The sequence below is a fragment of the Dendronephthya gigantea genome, unplaced genomic scaffold (assembly GCF_004324835.1).
Source record: "Dendronephthya gigantea isolate DGI-Jeju-01 unplaced genomic scaffold, DenGig_1.0 000094F, whole genome shotgun sequence".
NCBI classification, from domain to species: Eukaryota; Metazoa; Cnidaria; class Anthozoa; order Malacalcyonacea; family Nephtheidae; genus Dendronephthya; species Dendronephthya gigantea.
This window is the reverse complement of record NW_021163104.1, coordinates 181,378-207,443: the sequence shown is the minus strand read 5'-3', so window position 1 is coordinate 207,443 and position 26,066 is coordinate 181,378. Positions and strand designations below refer to the sequence as shown.

The window sequence follows — 26,066 nt, the reverse complement described above, 5'->3', positions numbered from 1 at the left end:
AATGAGTAACAACAAAACCAGGAAGGCTTGTGTTGCTATGTTCACTTGTGCCAGCACGGACAAGCGGTACATCTATGTTATGTGATAGCTACATATGTATTAGGTGCATGTACTTCCTGTTATACTCACTTCCGATTACGTGTAAACTATATAAGTAGCTATAGTCTTAATAAAGTTGTTGTCTTGTTTTCGGAACGTAACATGGTGGCAGCGGTAAAGCGAACCATTAAATAATAATAAACTAGCAATATTATGACTGATAGTGAACATCAGGTCGCAGAGACGCCAGTTCCTTATGGAATACAGCCGCCAACTGGCTTAAACCTTGCAAGCAAAAATCGAAAAGAGAATTGGAAAATTTATAAACAAAGATGGAACGACTATGCAATTATTTCGCAACTACAAAGGCAGACAGAAGAATACCGGGTTGCCTTGTTTCTCTACTCGATTGGGCCCGATGCTGTAAAGATATACAACAGTTTTGATCTACCACCTGAAGATAAACGCAAGATATCGAAAATAATGGAAAAGTTCGATAGGTATGCTGTTGGCGAGACAAACGAAACATACGAAAGATTCATATTTACAAGGAAAAAGCAGAAGGAAGATGAAACTATTGATGAATACGTGGCAGAATTGCGAACACTTGCTCAGACATGTAATTTTTGTACATGTTTGTGTGATTCCCTGCTTAGAGATCGTGTTGTCTTGGGAATAAACGATGCAAACACTCGCAAGCGGTTACTAAGACAAGCAGATTTAACGCTGGCGAAGTGTATCGATATTTGTCGAAGCGATGAAGCGTCAACAACGCAGATAAAGCTCTTGGGTGAAGGGACAAAGCAGGAAGGTATACATAAAGTCATTGGGACGAAAAACAAGAACAAGTCACAAGGAAATAATGACGGATTTCAGCGAAAATCGAAGGAATTGTATCGCGAAAAAGCAGATCGTGAGCGAAGCGAAATCAAGGCTTGTAATTACTGTGGCGACAGACACAGACGTGGGCGTGAGTTTTGCAGAGCTTATGGTGAGATATACAATTTCTGTAAGAAGTCAAATCACTTTGAAAAACAATGCAAAATGAAGCTGAGAGCACATGCCGTGAAAGCAGAAGAATTTAGTGGGGCAGACTCTAGTGATTTAGAATATTTGGATAGTGTGACTGTTAAACCGGAGACGATCAGCGCCGTGGGCCGTGACCAGCCGAAAGAAATTTATGCAAAGATGCTCGTAAACAGTAAACCTGTGAAATTCCACATCGATTGTGGGGCGACGGTTAATGTTCTTCCGCTGAAACACGTCCAGAATAAAGAGAAAATCAAACCGACTGATCGAGTTCTGCAAATGTGGAATAAAAGTGAGCTTAAGCCAGGGGGGTCTTGTCGATTAACAATACAGAATCCAAAAGATAGTCGAAAGTATTCAGTCGAATTCATGATCGTTAAAGAGGATCTTACGCCATTACTGAGTGCCAGAGTTATTCAACAAATGGGGTTAGTAGAAATTCACATAGAAAAGTTCGAGCAAGTTGCGGGTATGGGAATAAAGGATACCCCGAAGGGAGCCAGAGACCTTGTGAAAGAATACGATGATGTGTTTACCGGAGAACTTGGGACTCTTTATGGTGAACAGCATTTGGAAGTTGATCCGTCTGTGACACCCACCGTCTCACCATCCCGTCGAGTACCATTCGCAGTGAAACCTAAACTAAAAGCAGAGCTTGACCGTTTGGCAGATCTTGGAGTCATTACTCTGGTAGATGAGCCCACTGATTGGGTAAGTAATTTGGTTATTGCAACGAAAGAGTCTGGTGATATTCGCCTTTGCATTGACCCTAAACAGCTCAACGGTGCTCTAAAGCGAGAAAGATACCCAATACCAGTAATTGATGATGTCTTGCCTGATTTGGCTAAGGCCAAAGTCTTCACTAAAGTTGATGCACGGAATGGCTATTGGCATGTCCAGCTTGATGAACCATCCAGCAGGCTGACAACGTTCGACACGCCCTTTGGTCGGTATAGATGGAAGCGTCTGCCCTTTGGTATCTGCGCGGCCTCCGAAATATTCCAAAAGAGACTGAATCAGGCGCTAGATCGATTGGATGGCCTACTGACGGTCCATGACGATATGGTCATTTATGGTGTTGGCGAAACCGAAGAGGAAGCAATTGTGGATCATAATACGAAGCTGGAAGGGTTTTTTCAACGCTGCAGAAAACCGGAATTAAGCTTAACAAGAAGAAATTGATGTTGCTCTGCAAGGAAATTCCATATCTTGGTCATTTAGTTACGAAAGATGGGCTAAAGCCAGACCCGGAGAAAGTGGAAGCGGTGTTGAAAATGCCAAGACCGGAAAACGTGAAAGCAGTCCGGAGATTTTGTGGGTTTGTGAACTATCTCTCGAAATTTATGCCACACCTAGCTGACGTCATGAAGCCCCTGCAACAGCTGACACACAAGGATGCGCAATGGCAATGGAACCATGAGCACGATGCAGCATTTGGAAAGTTGAAACTAATGATTTCGAATGCCCCAGTATTGAAGTTTTACCACCCAGAAGATGAGTTGACGGTGCAATGCGATGCCAGTGAGAGAGGGTTAGGAGCGACTTTGATGCAAAGAGGGCAGCCTATAGCATTGCAAGCCGGACACTGACCGATCCTGAAACGAGATATGCTCAGATTGAAAAAGAGATGTTGGCGGTCATATACGCAATGCAGAAGTTTGATCAATATGTGTACGGGCGATTTGTGAGAGTCGAAAGTGACCATAAACCATTGGAGTCGATTGTAAGGAAGCCATTACGAAGTGCACCAAAAAGATTGCAGGGCATGTTGTTGAAGATGCAAAAATACGAAGTAAACATCGTCTATAAGCCAGGAAAAGAGATGTATTTGGCTGACACGCTTAGCCGGGCTCCACTGAATTGTTCCAGGAACGTATACAAGAAGAATTTGAGAGAGTAAACGCTGTGAAGTCACTGCCGATGTCGCCCGAAAGGCTCGAAGCAATCCGGAAAGTGTCGAGGCTGATGAGGTTCTACAACAACTTAAGCTCATGATATTGCAAGGGTGGCCGGAGGAAAAGCAGAGTTTGCTAACGATATTAACGCCCTATTTCAGCTTCAGAGATGAGTTGTCTGTCTACGATGGACTAGTATTTAAAGGAGAGAGATTAATAATTCCAAAGGAATCAAAGAAACAAATGTTGGCAGAAATCCACAGTTCTCACATCGGCATCAATGGTTGTCTTAGAAGAGCAAGAGAGTGCATCTTCTGGCCAGGGATGACGGCCGAGATTAAAGCAAAAGTGGCGACATGTGAAACATGTCAAGAGTGTCCGATGAAGCAGCAGCAGAAGGAAACGTTAATGAACCATGAGTTAGCATACAGACCATGGGAAAAGGTCGCAGCTGATATTTTCACAGTAACTGGCAAGGACTATCTAATTTTCGTTGACTATTATTCCAACTTCTGGGAAATAAATCGATTACTTGATACGAAGGCGAGCACTTGCATAAGAAAGATAAAGAGTCACTTCGCACGAAATGGCATCCCTGACGTGTTAGTTAGTGACAATGGGCCCCAGTTCTCAGCTGAGAAGTTTGCAAAGTTTACCAAGGAATGGGGTATTGAGCACCGAACAAGCAGCCCTGGACATCAACAAGCAAATGGGAAAGCAGAAGCGGCAGTAAAGATGGCAAAGAGTCTCATACGTAAAGCAGAAGCATCCAAAGGGGATATATATTTGGCGATTTTAGCACAACGCAACACCCCGACTGAGGACATGGAATCTAGTCCGGCTCAACGGTTGCTCGGACGACGTTGTAAGACACTACTGCCGACCACCACCGCGTTATTGAAACCACAAGCGCTCAGTCGGGAGAATGTTCTGAAAGAAGGAAGAGCTAAGCAAGAAAAGCAGGCGCACTATTATAATAAAAGTGCGAAAGATCTCCCAACGTTGGAGGAAGGAGATGTGGTACGAATGAGACCATTCACAATGAACAAGAAGACTTGGGAAAAAGCAACGGTCGCCAGAAGGTTAGACGAACGGTCATATGAAGTAGAGACCCCAGCAATGAATTACCGTCGAAATCGAGTTGATCTTAAAAGAACGGACGAAACGTATATGACAGACGATGTGAATAATGAAGTTCTAAATCAAGAAAGAGAATCGATTGAGAAGTCTCGTCCAAACACAAGGAATGTAAAAAAGGCGAAGGAATCAGTTGAAGTATCGTCAACGGAAAAGACTGGTGGAGAAGATGTGTCAAATGAACAAAGACAGGGAAAGGAGGTCATGAGCAAGTCTGTAAATCCGCGACCTCCAGTTGAAGTCAGGTCAAGGCCAAAAAGAACTACGAGAGAACCGGCATATCTAAAAGATTATGATAGACGGTGAGAGAGGAAAAAAAATATGGTAATTGACATTTAACTCGAACTTGGGTTATATAACGGACAGTGTTTAGTTATTTAAACTTTTGTTGTAACGATCTTAATTAGTGATATGAATTTGTTTTAATCTTATGGGACCTTTATAGTTTATTTTATATTTACTGGACAGCCCTAACGGACTTTGAAGGAAAGGAGATGTTATGTGATAGCTACATATGTATTAGGTGCATGTACTTCCTGTTATACTCACTTCCGATTACGTGTAAACTATATAAGTAGCTAAAGTCTTAATAAAGTCGTTGTCTTGTTTTCGGAACGTAACAATCTAGACCTGTGCAAAGAGATGACAGCTAGTGATTTCAAGAAAACGTCGAAGAAGTTCGTTGCGAGAAGGGGATCTCCATGCAAGCTTGATCGTTAGTGATAACGCAAAAGCTTTCAAGGCAACGAGGAAGTGGCTGGCAACATTGGCCAACGATGATGATCTCATCAATTACATGGCGGTAAAATTAATGATATCGAGTGGAGATTCAACATGTCAAGTTCATCTCATCCCATCTTATGTGAAGTTTACGAAGCCCTATTCATAACGCCGAATATTTTAATATAAAGACAGGCTAATGTGTTTATGAAGAAAACGACGAGGAACCAGACGAAGGTGGGGAAATGCAAAAAAGTTTCAGTCTGTTTCTCTGCATCTACCTTATCTGACTACTGTATTTTCCCACTACAGAGAGAGTAAATATGAATTTTTTGAAACTCGTATGTTTCGGATAATTTCTTTGCAAGTTATTGTTTTTTTTGGAAGATAGCTTTCTATATGTCTTTTCTCTTGAGGTAACATTTTATTTGTATTTTTTGAGTGCATTCTGTTATTTGCGGGAACGTCAACAACCTGTACACTCAATTCTTTTGAGATATTGCTCCTTTCTTAGCAAATTTCAGTGAAACTTAAAAAACTAAAACTAACCATACCATTGCGTGGAACGATTCAAAAGTCGTTACCACCAATGATCGTTATGGACAAATGCGTTGTGAGGAAGCCTTGCATATTAATGCGAGTCTTTGTGTCCTAAATAGGGATGAGGGAAGCTATTTGCCAAAAGAATATTTACATCTGATTGCATGTTAGATGACGTCATTTTGAAAATATATATAATTAAGGAACTGAGTTTCAACATCAGATCACCCGTGATGAAGACACTAGATCGGAGTGTCGAAACGTTAAGTCGTGAAAGTGAATCTTTGTGTGGTGATTACTTTCATTTATTAAAACCAGAGTAGCGATAATTACGATGGATGTGTCCAATGTTTTACACAAATTTACGCATGTTTGGGAAAACAACGCAATTGCAATGGAATCTTCGATAAATCCGCCATGGTCGCATGCGTAAGCAACAAGAACGAACAGTAAGGCAGGACGAGGTTTGTAGCGTTTATCTCAGGAATTTATCGTTATTTATTTTTATTTTGTAACTTATTTTTTATCGTTATTACAGTGTTGACGATGTGTTGCTTTTTACCACCATTTATCGGGATAGTACACCTGGTATACAATTATTGCAATGACTCATTCCGACAGAACTGGTTCGTTGTTTATCAGAGCAAGTTTCATGGAATAAAATTGTGAGGAATTGTGAATGCTTTCATGGTCGGAATAAATCAAACATATGAAATACAGAAAAGCCGATGGAAAATTCTTTTTACAATTCTTCCCTGTGTTTGTTGTTGACGTCGTGTTAAAAGAATAGCACCACTTAATGACGTCGCGCAAAATTGGTATGGATAAGGGGAAAATTTCTGCTCAAGCAGCCGTGATGTGCCTAAAAAATAAGGTGGAGGGTTTGCCAGACGTAATTACTCCAATATAAGGATGAGGACCAATCGGGTGTCTTATAATTAACGCGCATTTTAAATATAACCGGAAACTTACAAGCATGTCTATTCGTACGTCTCAATACGGACGATCTTCGAAAATAAACGTGAATGTTTTATATGTAATGTGACAAACGAAGATATAGCTGTCATGAAAATTAGCTCATTCTAATGAACAACTTAAGATACACTTTTCTTCAGTTGGTTTATTTTCTTAACTTTGACCTCGGATTAGGCTAAGCGTAGGAGAAGAATCTCCTCTATGTAAATATACGTCATTTATTACACGATTTTAAATATTTATAAAAACCAACAAGTGCCGTGCTAGTGCATTGCACTTTTTATAAAGTAAACGTAAACCTTCTTTATCGTTCAACAACTTTATTTATTCTTTCCAAATTCACGTGGTCGTATCTTCATCGATGTTGATTTCAGAGAATAATAATGATCTTTCCAATGGAGCCAATTGATTCCATCAGCGTACGATGTGTGATTCCCATAATGATACAAACCATTTAAATTGGAATAATGACAGCCACGATACCACCAGGCTCTAAAACGGTTCTAAAACGCCGAATACCGTATTATTTTGTTGAGCCATGTAATTTTAATCCTCGTCGCCAATTTGTAGTGTATCTCTCGTGTATCCGAGAAGTGAGTAACGTAAAATAAGACCAGAATATATGTATAGTTTTAGTAGTTTCATAACAAAACAATTTACAAAATGGACGTTCCCCTCAAGGCCCTTTCTGCGCCTGCGTATGTCCTTGATCTCCACCAAGTACTTCATGCAATCAATATATACGTACGAAGTTGAAAAAGCAGATGGAAAAAATCAATGATCAGGAAGTGGAAGAGAAACTAAAGAACGAGTTATACATTCAGCAGCAACTCAATGATGAGTAGATGAAGTTCCAAACAATACAGTGGAAAGAAAAGGAAGCAGCTGCGATGAAACATAAGCAAAGAGAGGAGCAGGAGCAGTGGTACATGCAAAAACGACGTAAAGCTAGCATAGAGAGGGTCAAAGCAAGAGGTTCGGCGGAAGTGGTACTGGTAGCAGGAGGTGCCAGAAACGAAGATATCAATCTGACGGTGAAAGAAAGCCTGGTAAAAGACGGAGATGGGAATTTGAAAAGTGACCGAGTTTGGGAGAGGATCTTCTTACGAGCCCAGTTATTGGAGACTTTTAAGAAACAAGAAAACCCGTCCACTGAAATGAGTAAAAACAAAACCAGGAAGGCTTGTGTTGCTATATGTTCATTTGTGCCAGCACGGGAGTGGTACATCTAGACCTGTGCAAAGAGATGACAGCTAGTGAGTTCAAGAAAACTTTGAAGAAGTTCGTTACGAGAGGGGGATCTCTAAGCTTGATCGTTAGTGATAACACAAAAGCTTTCAAGGGAACGAGGAAGTGGCTGGCAACTTGGCCAACGATGATGATCTCATCAATTACTTGGCGGTAAATGATACCGAGTGGAAGCTCAACACGACAAATTCATCTTATCTCATCTCATCTCATCTCATCTCATCTCATCTCATCTCATCTCATGTGAAGTTTACGAAGCCTCATTCATATAACACCGAATATTTTTATATAAAGACAGGCTACTGTGTTTATGAAGGAAACGACGAGGAACCAGACGAAGGTGGGGAATGCAAAAAAGTTTCAATCTGTTTCTCTGCATCTACCTTATCTGACTACTGTATTTTCCCACTACAGAGAGAGTAAATACGAATTTTTCGCTGTGAGTGCAAGTACGCTTCAAACTTTTGCTTTGGCTTTCGAGTAAATTTTGTTTTTTACCTTGTAATTTTGATATAGTTTTAAGACACTTATAGTCCTTTATTTTTGCCAATCGTCCTAGCATGGGGCAGTTTTTTTTCTTCATGAAAAGTTATTGTATAAAAATTATAGATATTTTTGTATTTTGAAACTCGTATATTTCGGATAATGTCTTAATGCAAGTTATTGTTTTTTATGGAAGATAGCTTTCTATACGTCTTCCTCTTGAAACTGAGTTAAGGTAACATTTTATTTGTATTTTTTGAGTGCATTCTGTTATTTGCGAGAATGTCAACAACTCACACTCAATTCTCTTGAGATATTGCTCCTTTCTTAGCAAATTTAAGTGAAACTTAAAAAAACTAAAACTAACAATACCATTGGGTGGAACGATTCAAAAGTCATTACCACCAATGATCGTTATTGACAAAGGCGTTGTTTGGAAGCCTGGCATACTAATGCGAGTCTTTAGGGATGGCGCAAGCTATTTGCCAAAAGAATATTTACATCTGATTGATAGATGACGTCATTTTGAGAGTAAGAAAGGAACTGAGTTTCAACATCAGATCAGCCCTGATGAAGACACTAGACCGGAGTGCCGAAACGTTGGTCGTGAAAGTTAATCTTTGTGTGGTGATTACTTTCATTTATTAAAACCAGAGTAGCGATAATTACGATTGATGTGTCCAAATTTTTACACAAATTTACGCATGTTTGGGAAAACAACGCAATTGCAATGGAATCTTCGATAAATCCGCCATGGTCGTATGCGTCAGCAACAAAAACGAACCGTAAGGCAGGGTGAGGGTTGTAGCGTTTATCTCAGGAATTTACCGAGAAGAGAAACATTTTTTTATCGTTATTACAGTGTTGACAATGTGTTGCTTTTTACCACCATTTATCGGGATAGTACACCTGGTATACAATTATTGCAATGACTCATTCCGACAGAACTGGTTCGTTGTTTATCAGAGCAAGTTTCATGGAATAAAATTGTGAGGAATTGTGAATGCTTTCATGGTCGGAATAAATCAAACATATGAAATACAGAAAAGCCGATGGAAAATTCTTTTTACAATTCTTCCCAGTGATTGTTGTTGACGTCGTGTTAAAAGAATAGCACCACTTAATGACGTCGCGCAAAATTGGTATGGATAAGGGGAAAATTTCTGCTCAAGCAGCCGTGATGTGCCTAAAAAATAAGGTGGAGGGTTTGCCAGACGTAATTACTCCAATATAAGGATGAGGACTAATCGGGTGTCTTATAATTAACGCGCATTTCAAATATAACCGGAAACTTACAAGCACGTCTAATCGTACGTCTCAATACGGACGATCTTCGAAAATAAACGTGAATATTTTATATGTAATGTGACAAACGAAGATATAGCTGTCATGAAAATTAGCTCATTCTAATAAACAACTTAAAATACACTTTTATACAGTTAGTTTATTTTCTGAACTTTCACTTCGGATTAGGCTAAGCGTAGGAGAAGATTCTCCTCTATGTAAATATACGTCATTTATTACACGATTCTAAATATTTATAAAAACCAACAAGTGCCGTGTTAGTGCATTGCACTTTTTATAAAGTAAACGTAAACCTTCTTTATCGTTCAACAACTTTATTTATTCTTTCCAAATTCACGTGGTCGTATCTTCATCGACGTTGATTTCAGAGAATAATAATGATCTTTCCAATGGAGCCAATTGATTCCATCAGCGTACGATGTGTGATTGCCATAATGATACAAACCATTCAAATTGGAATAATGACAGCCACGATACCACCAGGCTCCTTTGAATGTCACCGCACAGTTAACGTTGATTTTCGCAATATCATTGTCAGAATCCTTGGTGCTGAAATCCATATTGTTATGATATGATAACGAGTCTCCCGCTGTACCTTAAAATTTAAAAATATATGCATGAATGGCCTCTTAAAATCAATAATGTTAATGGAGTGCAATTAATGCCAAAATCGTACGCAGTTAATATACTTTGCAGGAAACATATCTAGAGGGCAAATCTATTCATAACTTGCGCCTGGCGCCCATTACCATGGCAACAGACACGTTTCAAAATGGCCGACAAATAGGGCTTAATCGTGTTTAAATCGCAGCGATGTTTGGTGACCCCAATTTTTTTTTATTAGACGTTTACATTATAGATGCTTTATGTATAACAAAGTCTCAAAAGAATTCTGTAATGGGCAATTTTTCTATTTACAAAAACGTTATCTTGGCTTATCAAAAAAATTCGCCATGACAGAGTTTTTTTAAAACTTATTTACAGAAAAAGGCCTCATAGCGTAAAAGTTTAATGAAAAAAGATTCGGAGACACCGACGTCGGTCGTAATATAAACACGATTAAGCATGTAGGACGGCAACACGACGACGGCGCGGCTGAAACACCTCATTAAATAAATTCCATTGTAAAGAGTTGTAGTAAGTAACGTTCAAATATATTCAATACAACACGGCCGCGAGTATTGATCAATTTGAATATATATGCAAATCAGTTACAAACACTACTGGTTGTACAGTGTGTCCCCTAAAAAGTGACACTGTACAGGGTGAGTAAAAAAACTGACACCTTTGAAATTCAAATTAATATTAGCCGCGAACTTGGCTGGAATTTGACAATTCTCATGTCAGACTCATGTGTACAATCAACAGGACGTGGTTAATTAATGAGAAAGTGTTTAAACCAAATCGAACTAATTCAACGTGGCGCGTGTGCTAGAGAAACGATTTGATAAAACTTTTCTTTTTTATTGAAAGAGCTTAGAATGCATTTTGACCCCCAAGGGGAACAAACTTTATGTTTTAAGTTAAATAATGGGTTCAGTTATTTGATATGTTTAGTATACCAATGAGATATTTTAGGCAACTTCTGTAAAATTTCAGCCGCTATGCGGCTAATTTGAATTTTAAAAGTGTCAGTTTTTTTACTCACCCTGTATGCATCTGTTGATTTAGCGTAGCGCTCAGGCATACAAATTAAGACAATACGATATTATCTATAGTGTCACATTTTTTTGGGACACACTGTATTTTTCCGATACAACCACTAGTGTTTGTAATTGATTTGCATCTTTATGCAAAAACTATGGTATACACGGTGTGCATGTGACCCAGTACATTCCTGAATTAAATAATTCTGAATATTCTAACTAAATATTCCTGAATTTCACAATATTATAAATGGTATCAATGTAATGAGGTATAAAACTCTGAAAACATTTGTGAACAATTCTATACAGCCTAATGTTCCATTACATGCATTCCAGATAACCTCGAATTTCATAGTATTCTCTTGTACAGACATTTTTGAAATATAATTTATTCCTCAGTATTTTACATTTTACCGATTCTGCCGGCGTTTATTTCAAAACTGGCCTCGACTGTATGTTACCGAATATCCCTATAAAGTCCTGAGATTTTTGTTTTCATTTTGTTTTGTAATTTTTGAAAGTTTTGAAAATTCTCAAATTGGAGATGCTTTAAATTTCTGGGGTTAATCCGCGAAATACCAAAGTAGCCTCGTTTAAACTATATGGTTTAAAAATTATATCTATCGCGTAGTAGTTAACTCAGAAATGCATAACTCGGATTGGTCAGTTCTGCTTTTTTATACAACCGCCCCCAGATTTATAGTTCACTGCAAAGTTGATTGTAAAGAGAGCTGGACTCTCCTATAATTTCCTTGAAATAAGACTCTGTTTAATGCAACGTGCTTACCATGATAACCTCCAACATTCAACTTGTACTTTGTATTTTCGCTGCTGACTTTAAACGAATCATAATGAGCGTATGCAGTGTTTCCAGATGTATCTTCCATGTCGATGCGAAGTTCATTTTGTGAAATATTTGTTATCCTGTGTATTTTGTCAAGACCAAGCCAATATTCTCCGCTCAAGTTACCAAAACCTTCTTTGTAATCTTGCCATCCTCGGTAGAAGTCAACACTTCCATCAAGACGACGTTGAAATACAGTCCATCCTCCACCTGATGTTGTCATATCACAAAACACTTTGAAACTTCCCTTTCCGTCAGGATTAATTTTATATATTCCACTTTGTTGTATTCCTTTATGATAGATATCAGCGCAGTCTTTGACTAAATTGTTCAGAATAAGTTTAATTAAACGAATGAAGCGCATTTGTAGGCATCAAAGTGACCAAAGGCTTATTATCCACCTCTGGCCGTTGGGAGATATGTTTTATTTTCCCCAGTAACGTAATCGAGGTTTTGCAGTGTTTTAAGTCTTTCTATCATCAACACATACCTCCTTCATTTTCATCGGAAGTCTTTTTAAAACAACTTTCATTGTAACCCTGTAATGAAGAATGTTGTTTGCTATGCAGGATCATATAACGCTAAACCAACCAAGAAAATTGAACCTTGCTAAAGCAGTCAGGTTTTTATTTAAATGTCTTACAGTGAAAATCTTAAATAAGTGACGATTACAACAGAGATATGATTTTATACCACTGAATCATACCTTTTGTGGGTTAACAAGATAAACATAATCATAAGAGGAGTTCTTCTCCAGTAATCCCTCAGATGTATTGTAAACCACGTTGTGTAACATTTCACAATTTGAATCATTTTTTGAAGCCAATCTCTTCTTGAAGTTGATAGATCTACAACATATCTCAGTTGCACACTCCATTACGCAATCTATCCATTCAGAAACGGCTTTAGTCTTAACAACTGTTACATTCAGTCGGAATCCTAAAGCGTAAAGTGATTTGCTGTATGCAATCGTTCAAGCAATAAATTTTATACGGCGAACGTGAAACACATACGGCAAAGCTAAATTTGCTGCTTTTCTAAATATATCAGAAATAGCTTATTGCTTTCTAACATTCGGCTGAACATCGCACGTTTTATGTAGAAGGTTTGTAATTATTTTAACGAAATTGCCGCACACCTAAAGATAGTGGAGTTAAAACACAAACTTTGTTAACAGTTTGGCGTTTGCCATAAAAGCTAAAAGTCTCTAGAAACGTAAAGTAAGCCTAAAACGTTTCATATCATCACTGGTATCGAGCCAGTATGGTAGGTATGGTAGGTATGGTAGGTATGGTAGTTACGGTAGGTATGGTAGGTATGGCAGGAATGGTAGGTATGGTAGGTATGGTAAGTATGGTAGGTATGGTAGGTATGGTAGGTATGGTTGGTATGGTAGGTATGGTAGGTATGGTAGGTATGGTAGGTATGGTAGGTATGGTAGGTATAGTAGGTATGGCAGGTATGGTAGGTATGGTAGGTATGGTAAGTGTGGTAGGTATGGTAGGTATGGTTGGTATGGTAGGTATGGTGGGTATGGTAGGTATGGTAGGTATGGTAGGTATAGTAGGTATGGTAGGTATGGTAAGTATGGTAGGTATGGTAGGTAACTTACCTTTGGTAACCAACCTACATATGGTAAGTAGGTAGGTTATTCAACTGCTGAAGAATAGGTATTAATGTTACTAGACACTAATTTGCCGGGTGTCAAAAAGATGTGAAAAATAGGGTTGCTTATTTCTTGCCTCATTTGAGAGGCCATACCGCAGTTTTGCCACTTTCTCTCTTCTTAAGACTTTTCTTAAGATATTCAGTCTTAGGTTTGGCAAAAAATAATTTGATGGAAAAGCCTTGCAAATTAAAATTGAGTTGAGAGAAGGGGTCATTTGAAAAACATCAGTTAATCGATCGTTTAGGCGCTAAACTTAACACACCAATCACTTTCATATTTTATTTTTAAAAATGTTCTGTAAAAAGGACAATAATCAGAGCCGCGTATTATGCTAATAAATTGAGTACAGCTTAAACTGAGGGATTGTCAACGGATATAGAAAGAAGTTCAATTTTGCAAATTCTCGATTTCACTGACATATATTCTCGTGCAGTGCAGAGGGTTGTGACATTGCGATACATTTTCAGATATTCCCGTCCTTTGATTTTGTCCACACATCAGATACGTGGATAATGTGTGCAAAGAATTGATCTGTCCCACATTTTCATGAACGAATAGCTTTAAATTATACTTTGAAGATTACCAAAAATGTGATGAATTAATTTTCATTGTTAATTTCTTTCACTCAGAAGCTATAGCTGTAGAGAGAGGTCTGTTTATTTAAATGACGTGACTTTCCAGGATTCTGAGTATATGTTGATAGTAATTATATATTGTGTTTTACTTTACCTTCAAGAGTGAAATTGTAGCAAATGTTTACACTGGTTGCACTTGATATGGCATTTAAGACTGCAAGTGATATACATGGTGCATATAGGCATAAGAAATGTTTAATTTGCATGGTTCTTCAACTTTCAGTTGTTGCAATATGAAGAAATTTTCCTGTAATGAAAAGAAAAAAATAGGCCATGATTATTGAATGTAGATATGCATGGATTCTGTTCCATTCGTTCTGAATTTTTTTGCCTGGGAATAAAACGTAATTATAGAAAATATATTCGCTTGCTTAAATTGCGTGAAGCAGTATCTAATCTTGCATGGTAAATTGATTGAAATTCAGCACTTCAGTCTGTATATTCAGAATATCCGCTAGAGTTGAGATTTTCGCCTCATAGGGAGAATACCCCAACATATTTAAACAACTCAGCAATAGCAGATATTTTAGAACCTCCGTTTAGCAGAGATAAATCATTAATTGTGCGACACGATTGAGGCAAACTCGCAGTAAGTATTGCTCGTATCTACCTAATATGAACGAGTTTTGTGCTTAGCTTTTTGTACGTAACAATAGTGAACAGTGTTTATGATAGTTCATTGTGTTTTATTGCTATCTTCAAGTAACAGCAAAGCTTGTTCATTTGCGTACGCTGCGACCCCAAACTGTTAACTGACATTCATTTGCGTAAGCTGCTAGTTCGCTTTAATAATTTATTCAGAGTTTGTTTATTTTTCTCACGGCGGTTGCCTAGGCAACTGCAGTAAGTATTGCTCGCATGCGAACGACTTTATTAGATAAAAGTACATTTAGGTTTTACACTCTTAACTTCTAAACGGTAAATAATCTAAAGTCATAAGAAAAATGTCAATGCATCATCGAAGATAAGCTCGATTTCGTATGAAACGGCCGACCAATTTTATTTTAATGATATACTCTGAAAAATTTACTTTTCCCAAAAAATTGTAGTCGATTTCCTTTGAATTAATGTCAAGAAAGCTGATGGATATGTGTTGATATGATTTTTTACTGAATGGCATGCCAGCTGGTTTTGACGTTTAACTACGTTCTTTGTTAACTTAGGGCATCTATAAACTACAACTCACGAAACAATTGCCAATAGAAACAAATTTTAATGTTTAAAATGACTTACCACAACTGTGATCAAGATAGATTGGAAATTATTTGAGGACTTTATTTGAAACACTGAGGTTGTTTGTGTAGAAATCGGAGAAAGAGTAGCTAATACAGCTACATACATGTTAACAACAGCAAATAAATTATTTAAGTGAAAGCTGCATATTGAATACTGACGACCCTTATCATAGGCTAATGCGGGTACCAATTGCCATTTTATGTACATAATTATCCTAAGGCTAGCAACTCTCTCGGCGCTAAAAATATAATGCATACTGAATAGTACCATCGCTTGAAACAAAAATTACGCTAGTTTCTTGAAAAAAAACTAGATACAAAATACCTTGGATATATTTACTAAATTTAAATTTCATATTTAGACTTGAAAACAATTTAAAAATGCTTAAATTTTGCAGATAAAAAGTGTATTTTTATCGACATTTGGTTAAACAGAGGCGAGATGCAATTTATTTACTCGACAAACGTCATCATCGGAAAATCGTAGGCAAATTCTGATTCGCTGTTGAAAGCTCGGAAAATTACGAAGACATTTTTTCGTCATCGAGTTGGCCTTGTCGAGTAAATTGCATCCCTCCTCTGTTTGAAAAAATTTCGATAAAAATACACTTTTTATTTGCAAAATTTAAGCATTTTTATGTTGTTTTCAACTCTAAAAATGCCAGACAAATTTAGTAAATATATCCAAGGTGTTTTGTATCTAGTTTTTTTCTCAAGAAACTAGCGTAATTTTTGTGTTTCAAGCGATGGTATTAATGTATGCATCAGTTGTATTTTTTGTGAGAGAGTTGCCAGCCTTAAAATAATTATATACATACCAACTTTGTGTACAAATGTACATGTCATAGAAAAAATTGCTCGTCTGTAAGAACCTTAAACATATTGAAATTAAGACCTAAATAAATGAATTCAACTGAATATTTTATATCAACATGACTGTCGTTTCTCAGTGGCGTAGCCAGCCTGACGATTTAATCATGCGATGCAAATTTTATGTTATTATCATTATTTAATTCTTTAGAAATTCACTGTTTCACAGTCAATGAACACGAAAATATTAGCGTGGCATGACTAAATTGTCAGGCTGGCTACGGCATTGTCGTTTCTTTCAGCACGAAGATTCGTTCGCCCGTGCATTTCACAAAACACTCTCTGAATCATGTCTGGCTGCCGTTCAGTTTAAATTATGCTGGAGTCGTTGAGTTCCATGCAAATTTCTACAGTTTTGTTTAGATTAATTATTCAATTCAGGCAACTTTTGTCAAATTACAGCCGTTATGCGGCAAATTTAAATATGAAAGGCTCAGTGTTTTTACTCAGATGACACCATGTAATGGTTGCATGTGATCATGACCGATCAGACGATCAGAGACAGTGTTTTGCAGCCGACCCGCGAAGACAGTTCTTTGTAAGAGAATTCAAGCAACTCATGCTATATTATGAGACTATAAAAACATGTCATCGAGAGGTTTTGTAATCACTGTTGATTTTGGCAATAATATTATACCCTTGTGCTCGACGAATTGAGAAATGTACTGTGCGATAAGGTAAATAATTATCCAATGTACTTTAGTGTTAATTAAACTATACTCCGATAATACTATAAGCTTATAGAGACTATTGTGCGATGGTAAAACCGACACGGCTGTCTATATTTCACTGCAAGGGCATGAGCTTCGATGCTGCCGTTTTTACCATTAAATATTTTGTCCCTTACGTTGTCGGGTGAAATTAATGCTCATATTTTCCAATTTGAAACCTGTTCATATTCTCGTTTATAGTATTGTTTAATGGTATTATGCGGGATTTTCCTGTATTTCATCTAAGAAACCAATACCTTAAGCAAGTTCATAGGAGTTGAAATCCTTGACAGCATTGTATATATATTGTCAGCTAGCGTACGTAATACAGGGTGAATAAAAAAAATGACACCTTTGAAATTCAAATTAGCCGCATAGCGGCTGTAATGTGACAGAAGTTGCCTAAAATATCTCATGGGTGTACGAAGCATATCAAATCATTAACAATTAGTTATAATACTTAACCTAAAACATAAAGTTTGTTGTGTAAACAGTTTCATCAAATCGTTTTTCTAGCACAAGCGCCACGTTGGATTATTTCAATTGGTTTAAACACTTTCTTAACCACGTCTTGTTGATTGTATACATGGGAATTGTCAAATCCCAGCCATAAGTTTGGGACTATTCAAAGGTGTCAGTTTTTTTACTCACCCTGTATATCAATAATTTACAGTGTTTATTTGTTTTTGCTATGGACTGTACATACTTCGCATTTTTGGGTCGCGTCGATTGCAATTCAAACAATAGATAATGAGATGATAATGAAGCTTAATGAGGTTTATCATCTCATTATCCATTGTTTGAATTGCGTTCGACGCGACCAAAATGCGACGTATGAAGTCAGCCTAAAGGCCTGTGGACATGGAGCGAGTTATCTCGGCTAGGCGAGGTAAAAGGCGCATCACATCAATGGCTTAACCTGTTTAGTTTTTCATTATAATAATGCAGTTTCACCTCGCCTGGCCGGGATAACTGGCTCAATGTAAACAGGCCCTAATTTAGGCCTGTTTCACACGTCAACTTTTCATGTGCTGAATAGAATGCAAATGAACTTAAACAAATACTTCAGCTCAAGAACATTAGGGTTGGGCACATGAGAAGTTTGAAGTCTGAAACTAGCCTAAATTTAAAATTTCCCAATAATTGCACATAATTATACTCATGCAGAGAGTGACCCGGACCTTTATTATCATGGTATAATATAAATGCTTACAGAGAGGTAGTCCGTTGAATTGCATCTCGGGGAATCTGATGAATAATGTGCTGATAAATAAATTTGAGATTTAACTGAAGGCATGTAATTTCCAATGCCCCAAAATAATTCAAATTTTAACGTATAGGTGATCTTAACATCGACTAAAGCCTAGCGCACACTGGTGCACTTAACACGCACACACGTCACTCGTGACGATTGTCACCTGCACATATTCCTCGTCTGCGGGGACCAAATTGAGATATTCTGTCATTCGTGTCGTAATATTCAATTATCAAACATGTTTGATATTTTCTATCACGCGTGACAAATGCGCCAAGTGTGCGCTGAACAAATGCGATTAAAGCATGCAGCAAGGAATATGTAAATGCGAAATATACAGGGTGTCCCAAAACAAGTACGATCGTACTATAGGGACCAGGAACTGCGTAACCGAGTTTAATTTCTGAACTGCATTGTATTTATACAATGGAGAGGACAATGTATTTCTAATCGTTTCCGTTTACTTATATACTGTATAGGCTGAATATTAATGATATGTATATATTATTTGCTGCAAATATATCAAGAATTGCTTGTAACTTGCTTCAAAGGTCAAAAGTAAAAATTCGAACTCCGTCAATCGATGCGGAATTATCCTTAAAATAATTGTGCCAAGTTTCATTCCGATCAAACAAGTAATGAAAGAGCCTTAGGGTTTTTTTTAAAGATCGTCGCCCCCTAACAACAACAACAACAACAAGATTAGCAGCGGTTAGGGACCAGTTCCTGGTCCAAAAATGTCCCCTCTATTGAAATCAAGCCTTTGTTCGAATCTGATTGCCTTAATATTATGATAAACCCAATTGAAAGCAAGACGCTTTATTTGAATGCCTCAACCTAATAAATATGCTATTTACACACTACTGCGTTGATCATGCATTCAAATTCCAACAAAAGCTTCATTTCAATAGCGGGGACTTTTTTTTGGGACACCCTGTACAATAAACAAACTAAACATGGAGTATGAAAGTGACGATTATTTGTCTGAAGACGAAGAAGTTTTGCTCTTCCTTTTCCTTTTGGTTATGCGTCGGCGCCGGAGACGCCTAAGGGTAGCCAATCGTAAATATGGACGAAACGACGGATGGACGAAATGCTTTTTCTCGTAGATCTCTGTTTTTGAAATCTCGCGAGCGTACATTGTAAATACACGGATATTCGGGATATATGTCTACCAGTTTGTCTTCTAAAATGGCTTCAGCAACCAGTTTACTGCGTTGTTCCTCTATACTTTTAAGGTTATTTATTGTATTTCACATTTACATATTCCTTGCTGCGTGTTTTAATCGCATTTGTTCAGCGCACACTTGGCGCATTTGTCACCCGTGATTTAGAAAATATCAAACATGTTTGATAATTGGATATTACGACACGAATGACAGAATATCTCAATTTGGTCCCCGCAGATGAGGAATATGTGCAGGTGACAATCGTCACGAGTGACGTGTGTGCGTGTTAAGTGCACCAGTGTGCGCTAGGCTTAAGGCTATAAATTTCTATGAGAATGTGAGCAAGCAGTGCAACAACGGATGCTGGTATAATTGTTATTCACAAAGGTTTCTTTAAGTTGTTTTATAAATGTTTTGCAATAAAGATTTTGGAAAACAATAAGGAAAATTATCAAGCAGCATTTATTTAAATATACACGGATACTGGATACAGTTCGTGAATGAGTGGTAACATAGGAACAATTTATGATCTATTTATAAGATTAAAACAAGCTAAAGCTGTGAGAGTTCATAAAACGCCCGCTCAATACAGCATAAAAACAAATTATGTTTACTTCGTTTTTTAATATAGGGAATATCAAGTAGCTTAAGCTCTATCGTAACTGTCATATAATTATTCTGCTGTCACACAATTTATCGTTATTGCAGTGCTGGCGATGTGTTGTTTTTTATCATCAGTTATCAGGATAGTGTACGTGGTATAGAATTATTATATAAAATAGCGCATGTTTTTTCGGTAATCATGACAAAAACTTTAGTTTAAAGTTAACAAAACTCGCATAAGTACTTATGGTTTTATTCAGAAGCTAATTTTCTAGCTGTCTTGCAAAACTCATTCTATTTGCCCGGCGTCACTTGTTTTCCAACGCGAAGATGTATATTATGTGCAGTATACAACGTCTCATGCAACAACGGCTCTGAAAAAGACTACATTATGTTTTATGCATGTTTCTTTATTACGATGTCAAAACATAAAATTAATCGCGTTGTAACTAACACGCAATGCATTTTAAATATAAGCGGAAATTGCAAAGCACATCTAATCGTACGTCTATATTCATACGGTCTAGCAAAGCCATTTAATTTTCGCTGATAAATTTGAATCATGTTTAATCACCGAATATACGGACGAACTATCCCACAAACTATCACAATTGTCCTCTTTGAGTTTTTCACTGGGTTTCTCCGACGGATCAAGCTATAATTCCGTCTTAGAGTGAATTTATATAATAAAATTATATGCACGATCTGCACGTCGTTAAATTAATCATTCAAGATAATGACTTTTACTCTTTTTTGCTCAGTTTAATAAAACTGCCTCGTCTTTATAACCTATTGATTAATCAGCACACAGGTGTGTATTCAAAACGCACGCAAACGTATCGCAATAGCGGAATAGTTCGTTATCAACTGGTATACAACGTCTCAAAATGACTAACGGCACAACTTTCGCCCCAGTTTCTAGCAGCGTTCTTACTTCTCAGTTGCTTTTAAATTTATAGCGATGATTATTGGAGTATTGGGAAATGTCACAGTTATAATATACACAATTTTGCTGTGTAAAGAAAAGACAGCGACATCTTACTTGATAGCAAACTTGGCATTAGCGGATCTTCTCGTGTGTTTAACATTTTATCCACTATGGATCGACACCGCAGAAATTGGTGTTTAAGACGTTTCAACCCGAAAATCTAATCGCTGGTTCACAATTGTGCATTTCTGTATTGCCCTATCAAAGAGAAACCTTTTGAATATCTTAAAAAAGTTCAATTTTTCTTCTGAATACGCATTCTGCAATCTTTTGACAGCTCATCATACACATCTGACCGCTGTGAAATGGCCATTTTGAGGCTTAAAGTATACACAAGGTTATTAATTCAGACGATTCGTTTTTACCGTGAGCAAGCTTCAAATCTTTTGTGCAAGACATATTTTCTTGAATATTTATAAATCTTTTTCCTCACCAAGTTTGAAGTCTAAGTATCGAGAATTGCGGCTAAGCCTATACCAATTTCCGCGGTGTCCTATATGGATCATCGAGTTTATTATGACTACATTAAACATTGAAAGTGACCAGGACTTGTTTTGTAAGTTAAGTCGTTCTATAATTTGGTCGTTGATGTTTGCTTCAGTTGCTACAATTCTCTTAATAACACTTGATTTTAATTTATTCATCAAAAAACCTCTGAAATATCCTATGATTTTGACACAGCGACGAGTTTTTTTAGCCATCTCAGGAATCTGGCTGGTTGCTTGTTGTCTTTACGCTATTTGTCATCTCCACCTTGGGAGGTACGATCATAGAATCAGAAGCATTTGTTACATATCTGATGACATTTATTTTTCAACGGCAGTTCCATTTCTCTATATTTACCTGGCTTTAATATTCTTTCTTAACTTCCAAATTTTACGTGTGTCTCGGAAACAACGCAAACGAATCTTTGACGAATCAAACGTCGCAGTCTGCAGGAACGACGATGAACAGCCTAGCAGAACAAGGCTTATAATTCGTCTATTTCAGGCGTTTACAGAAGTGAACACATTTTTCATTGTTATTACAGTGTTGGCGATCTGTTGTTTTTTACCAACAGTTATTGGGTCCGTGGTAAACAATTATTGCAATGGTGCATGCCGACAGATTTTGTTCGTGGTTCTTAACTTCGAGTTTTATGGAATAAACTCAATTGTGAATGCTTTCATATATGGAATAAGACATATGAAGTACAGAAAAGCTTATGGAAAAATTCTTTTTACAATTCTCTGCCGTGGTCGTTGTTCCCACTGCTAATAATATAAGCTCTTCATAATTGTGAAAATTCCAAAGAGAATTGCAGAACCAATTAGTGTCGTCCATTGTCATTGATTTGTCATTTCCGTCTTTAATTGTATACATTTAAAGAAAAGATTTCGACTATTCTTATTTCCTTAGAAATCGCGGCACTTTAAGACTTTCTGATCCAAATATATTTTTGTAGGAGATTCTTTAACTTTAATGGCACTTGTAAAAGGGGATAAATTTTCTTACGAGGCTTACGTCTGTATTCCTAAACGTCACTCTCACTCACTATAGCCGCCTAGAAAGCATAGTTTCTCCTACACAAAGTTCTAAAGCTAACAATCATAAATAGATTAAAATTGGGGTCTGAACAATTTCATTCCTGATGTTAAAACATGATCCAATAAACATATGTTTTGTCTTTTTTTGAATGAATTTGGAGCTTATTTTGTAAGCTCATAAAAATCATTACCAGATGCATAGTCAGGGAGACAAGTCATAGCGAAGTCACCAAAATTTGTTGGGCGCAGTGGGACAGACTAATTGTGAAGCTGGACGTTCTGTATACGAAATGGGAGCCCGCAGACAATGAAGAAGTGAGATTGCAACTAATTGTACCATTGTAACTAAGCGTCTGCGCGAAGAGATTAATTCTAACGCAACTGCATAATTATCCTGTGTCGTGACACCTCGGGGTGGCGAAGACACTGAAACAGGTAAAAGAAAGATTCTATTGGCCGTATTGTTAATCAGATGTGAAAATGTGGTGTGCGCGTTGTGCTCTTCTTGCATCAAAAAGAGGACCAGGTCAGCGACGAAAAGCACGTCTGGGGAGATATCTGGTCGGTAGCCCTATGGAAAGGATTGCAATTGATGTGACGGACCCATTCGTTCTCTCTGATAAGGGGGTCGGTACCTGTTAGTCGCTATGGGTTATTTCAGGAAGTGGCCTGAGGTTTATGCCATTCGCAGAAGTTCTGGTCAACGAGTTTGTTTGCAGATTTGGTGTTCCACTCGAGTTCACTCTGACCAAGAGATCCTTTTGAGTGGGCGGTATTCCAGGAAAAGTGCGTACTGCTCGGTATACATAAAACTAGGACAACTCCACTCCATCAAGAATCAGATTAGATGGTGGAAAGATACAACCGAACTTTAAAGACACAACTATCTTTGTTTGTGTAAGAGCATCAACGCGATTGGGACAAGTATGCATGTTAGTACCTCTCCTTCTAATGGCGTATAGGACAGTTGTGCACAAGGTAACTGGATCTCCTGAAGAAGATGAATGCAAGAGTTCTACGCAGCATGTCCAAAGTCTACGAGGAAATCTGGAAGTAATTCACAGATTTGCCAGCCGAGAAAACTTGGAATTAAGCTACGAGAAGAAGAGGAAACATAATAACGACAGTAGTGCAAACCCTTTGAAAAAGAAGGATCTTGTCTGGCTGTTTAACCTTCGACGAAAAAAAGGAAGATCATCCAAGATGACGATGCCCTGGGAGGGTCCGTTTACTGTTGTAAGAGACTGAATGATCTGGTGTATCGGATAAGAAAAAACATGCAGACCAAAACGAAAGTTTTGCATCGAAAAAAAAGAGATTATGGAAGTATGATGGCGACCAATCAAGTATTTGGGGTGATGAGCAGTGCGAGACTAGTCGTTTCGACGTAGAAACTCAAGAAAGTGTGGATAACGAAGTTGGTGAATCCTCAATAGGGACCTTAAGCATGTAGGACAGCAACACGACGACGTGGTTGGAATACTCCTCTATATTAATGTTATGTAAAGCGTTGTTCTACAGGGTGTATCAAAAAAAATGTCCCAAATGTAAGATTTTCGTTTTTCAGGATATTTTGCAGAATTTGGCAAATTTTTGTGTTCCTAGAGATAGATAAGACTTATCTGGTATACCTAGGCCAAGTTTGGTTTTTCATTAACAAAATTATGTTATCGGGGGGGTGGTTCCTTTCGACTGATATTGAGAGGGCTTGCGCGCGAAAATGTAAAGCTGAAATTGAGATATTATTTAGCGGTCTAAAAGTAGGAAAGCTTTTTAATAAACTGTCAAAGTTTCAGGAAAAATAATGCATACTGGGAGCAATGCACGACCCCTAAAGGTGACAAATATTTCATTGCGCGCAGTGGATTAAATGCATGGTTGATTTTAGCGTGACCGATCTCATGTAAGGCTGGGCAAATGAATAAATTAAAGCGAGAAACTGAACACAAAAACAAAGCGATTTATTCGTGATGTTAATCCTCAGCATGTCCATCATTTCATTCTAAGCAAACTGCTGCTTGTCTGAGCATACTAAACACTGAACAGCGAACCATTTGTCTGTCCACTCGCCTAGATTTGCCGGTGGTAGCGTAGGCGATTTGCAAGAAAGAATTTCGAACGAAATGGATAATTTGAGGCAGGACAGACAAATGTGGTTGGCCGTTCAGTGTTTACCATGCTCAGACGAGCCGCAGTTTGCTTAGAAAGAAATGTTGGAAATGTTGAGGATTAACATCAAGAATAAGAATCTTATTATTAAATCGCTTCGTCTTCTTGTTCAGTTTCTCGCTTTAATTTATTCATTTGCCCAGCCTTGCATGAGATCGGTCACGGTAAAATCAACCATGCATTTAATCCACTGCGCGAAATGAAATATTTGTCACTTTTAGGGGTTGCGCGTTGCTCTCAGTTTGCATTATTTTTCCTGAAACTTTGACAGTTTATTAAAAAGCTTTCCTACTTTTACACAGTTAAGTAATATCTCAACTTTAGCTTCAGATTTTCGCGCGCAAGCCCTCTCAATATCAGTGGAATGGAACCACCCCCCCAGTAACATAATTTGGTAATGAAAAACCAAACTTGGCCTAGGTATACCAGATAAGTCTTATCTATCTCTAGGAACACAAAAATTTGCCAAATTCTGCAAAATATCCTGCAAAACGGAAATTTTACATTTGGGACATTTTTTTTGATACACCGTGTATATTATCAACTGTACTTTAGTGAGATATAAGTAGTATAATTTAGTGAGATATAAGACGTTGAAAACATTGTTTTTACGTTTACGGACAATTCTATAGAGCCTAAATTCGAGGTAGCGCTCACTGAGTCCTGAAATGCAGACGTTCTACATAGGACGTAATAAACGATGTTTTGCCGTTGTAAACAGAATGTAGATCACGTCTAAAATTACCATAAATTAATAATTCATTTGTTATCACTTTCTCAAAGAGAGTATTGCATATTTGTTGTCTTTCCTCAACTGAAGCTGTATAAAACCTGATCGGGTCATTCGAAGACACTTTTGCACGCTTCAAATGTGATAAAAAGTAAATCTCTCGACGCTTTCTTAATAGTGTTTTCGATATGGGTATTCCATTTCACGTCTTGTTGTAATGTCACTCCTAGGAGCTTGAAAGAAGTGACCAATTCAATGGGGTTTGTATTTATATGCAAGTCCTCAAAAGGGGTGATGGGTTTTGAAAAGGAAATCAGGGAAACAACGGTACTGGTCTTGTCGAATCCGATGGAGAACATATATTCTCTGACCACATACTCCTCGGACATTTTGCTAACGGTGGGGTGCCAATGATATAGTTCTTAGGTCTTTGTTAATGTCTTCCAAAGTTTGTTTTTTATGTATACCTCGAAAGGCTTTTCTCAGTAAGTGATGAGTTGATTAACATACATACTTGTTCTGCTAAAATACATGCGAATTCCTTAAGAATCCAATTTGGTATATTATCAGGCGCACATGCTTTTGATATATTTACTGTACTAAGTTGTTTTTCTACAACATGAAGGGAGATTACAGGCTGGTCGAC

At 37.6% G+C, this 26,066-nt stretch overlaps 3 protein-coding genes across 4 annotated transcripts; 2 read left to right on the top strand and 1 right to left on the bottom strand.

Annotated features, from left to right (window-relative positions):
* Window positions 1–252: 252 nt before the first annotated feature.
* Window positions 253–2,250, top strand: LOC114533716 (uncharacterized protein K02A2.6-like). Its single transcript, XM_028555313.1, has one exon. The coding sequence runs from the start codon at window positions 253–255 to the stop codon at window positions 2,248–2,250; it is 1,998 nt and encodes a 665-aa protein (XP_028411114.1).
* LOC114533715 (uncharacterized protein K02A2.6-like) lies at window positions 2,250–4,406 on the top strand. Its single transcript, XM_028555312.1, has 2 exons — window positions 2,250–2,599; window positions 3,125–4,406. The coding sequence occupies exons 1-2, from the start codon at window positions 2,250–2,252 to the stop codon at window positions 4,404–4,406; spliced, it is 1,632 nt and encodes a 543-aa protein (XP_028411113.1).
* Window positions 4,407–9,620: 5,214 nt separating this feature from the next.
* Window positions 9,621–12,410, bottom strand: LOC114533786 (ryncolin-4-like). Of its 2 annotated transcripts, XM_028555383.1 has the most exons (3): window positions 12,352–12,410; window positions 11,805–12,182; window positions 9,621–9,966 (listed from the first exon to the last, which is right to left on the bottom strand). In XM_028555383.1, exons 2-3 carry the CDS (start codon window positions 12,082–12,084, stop codon window positions 9,686–9,688), a joined length of 561 nt encoding a protein of 186 aa, XP_028411184.1. In that variant the 5' UTR covers window positions 12,085–12,182; window positions 12,352–12,410; the 3' UTR covers window positions 9,621–9,685. The 2 variants fall into 2 exon arrangements, with proteins under 2 accessions (XP_028411184.1, XP_028411183.1); XM_028555382.1 differs by lacking the exon at window positions 12,352–12,410 and having other exon boundaries at window positions 11,805–12,340.
* Between the last annotated feature and the right edge of the window lie 13,656 nt (window positions 12,411–26,066).

Bases quoted from the DNA above. Each gene is read 5' to 3' on its own strand.
- LOC114533786 (XM_028555382.1), bottom strand. From the start codon at position 12,225: ATGCGCTTCATTCGTTTAATTAAACTTATTCTGAACAATTTAGTCAAA. The intron at 9,967-11,804 runs GTAAGCACGTTG...TTAAATTTTAAG, and splicing joins GAATGTTGGAGGTTATCATG to GTACAGCGGGAGACTCGTTA.
- LOC114533716 (XM_028555313.1), top strand. From the start codon at position 253: ATGACTGATAGTGAACATCAGGTCGCAGAGACGCCAGTTCCTTATGGA.
- LOC114533715 (XM_028555312.1), top strand. From the start codon at position 2,250: ATGTTGCTCTGCAAGGAAATTCCATATCTTGGTCATTTAGTTACGAAA. The intron at 2,600-3,124 runs GTTAGGAGCGAC...GCCCTATTTCAG, and splicing joins TGCGATGCCAGTGAGAGAGG to CTTCAGAGATGAGTTGTCTG.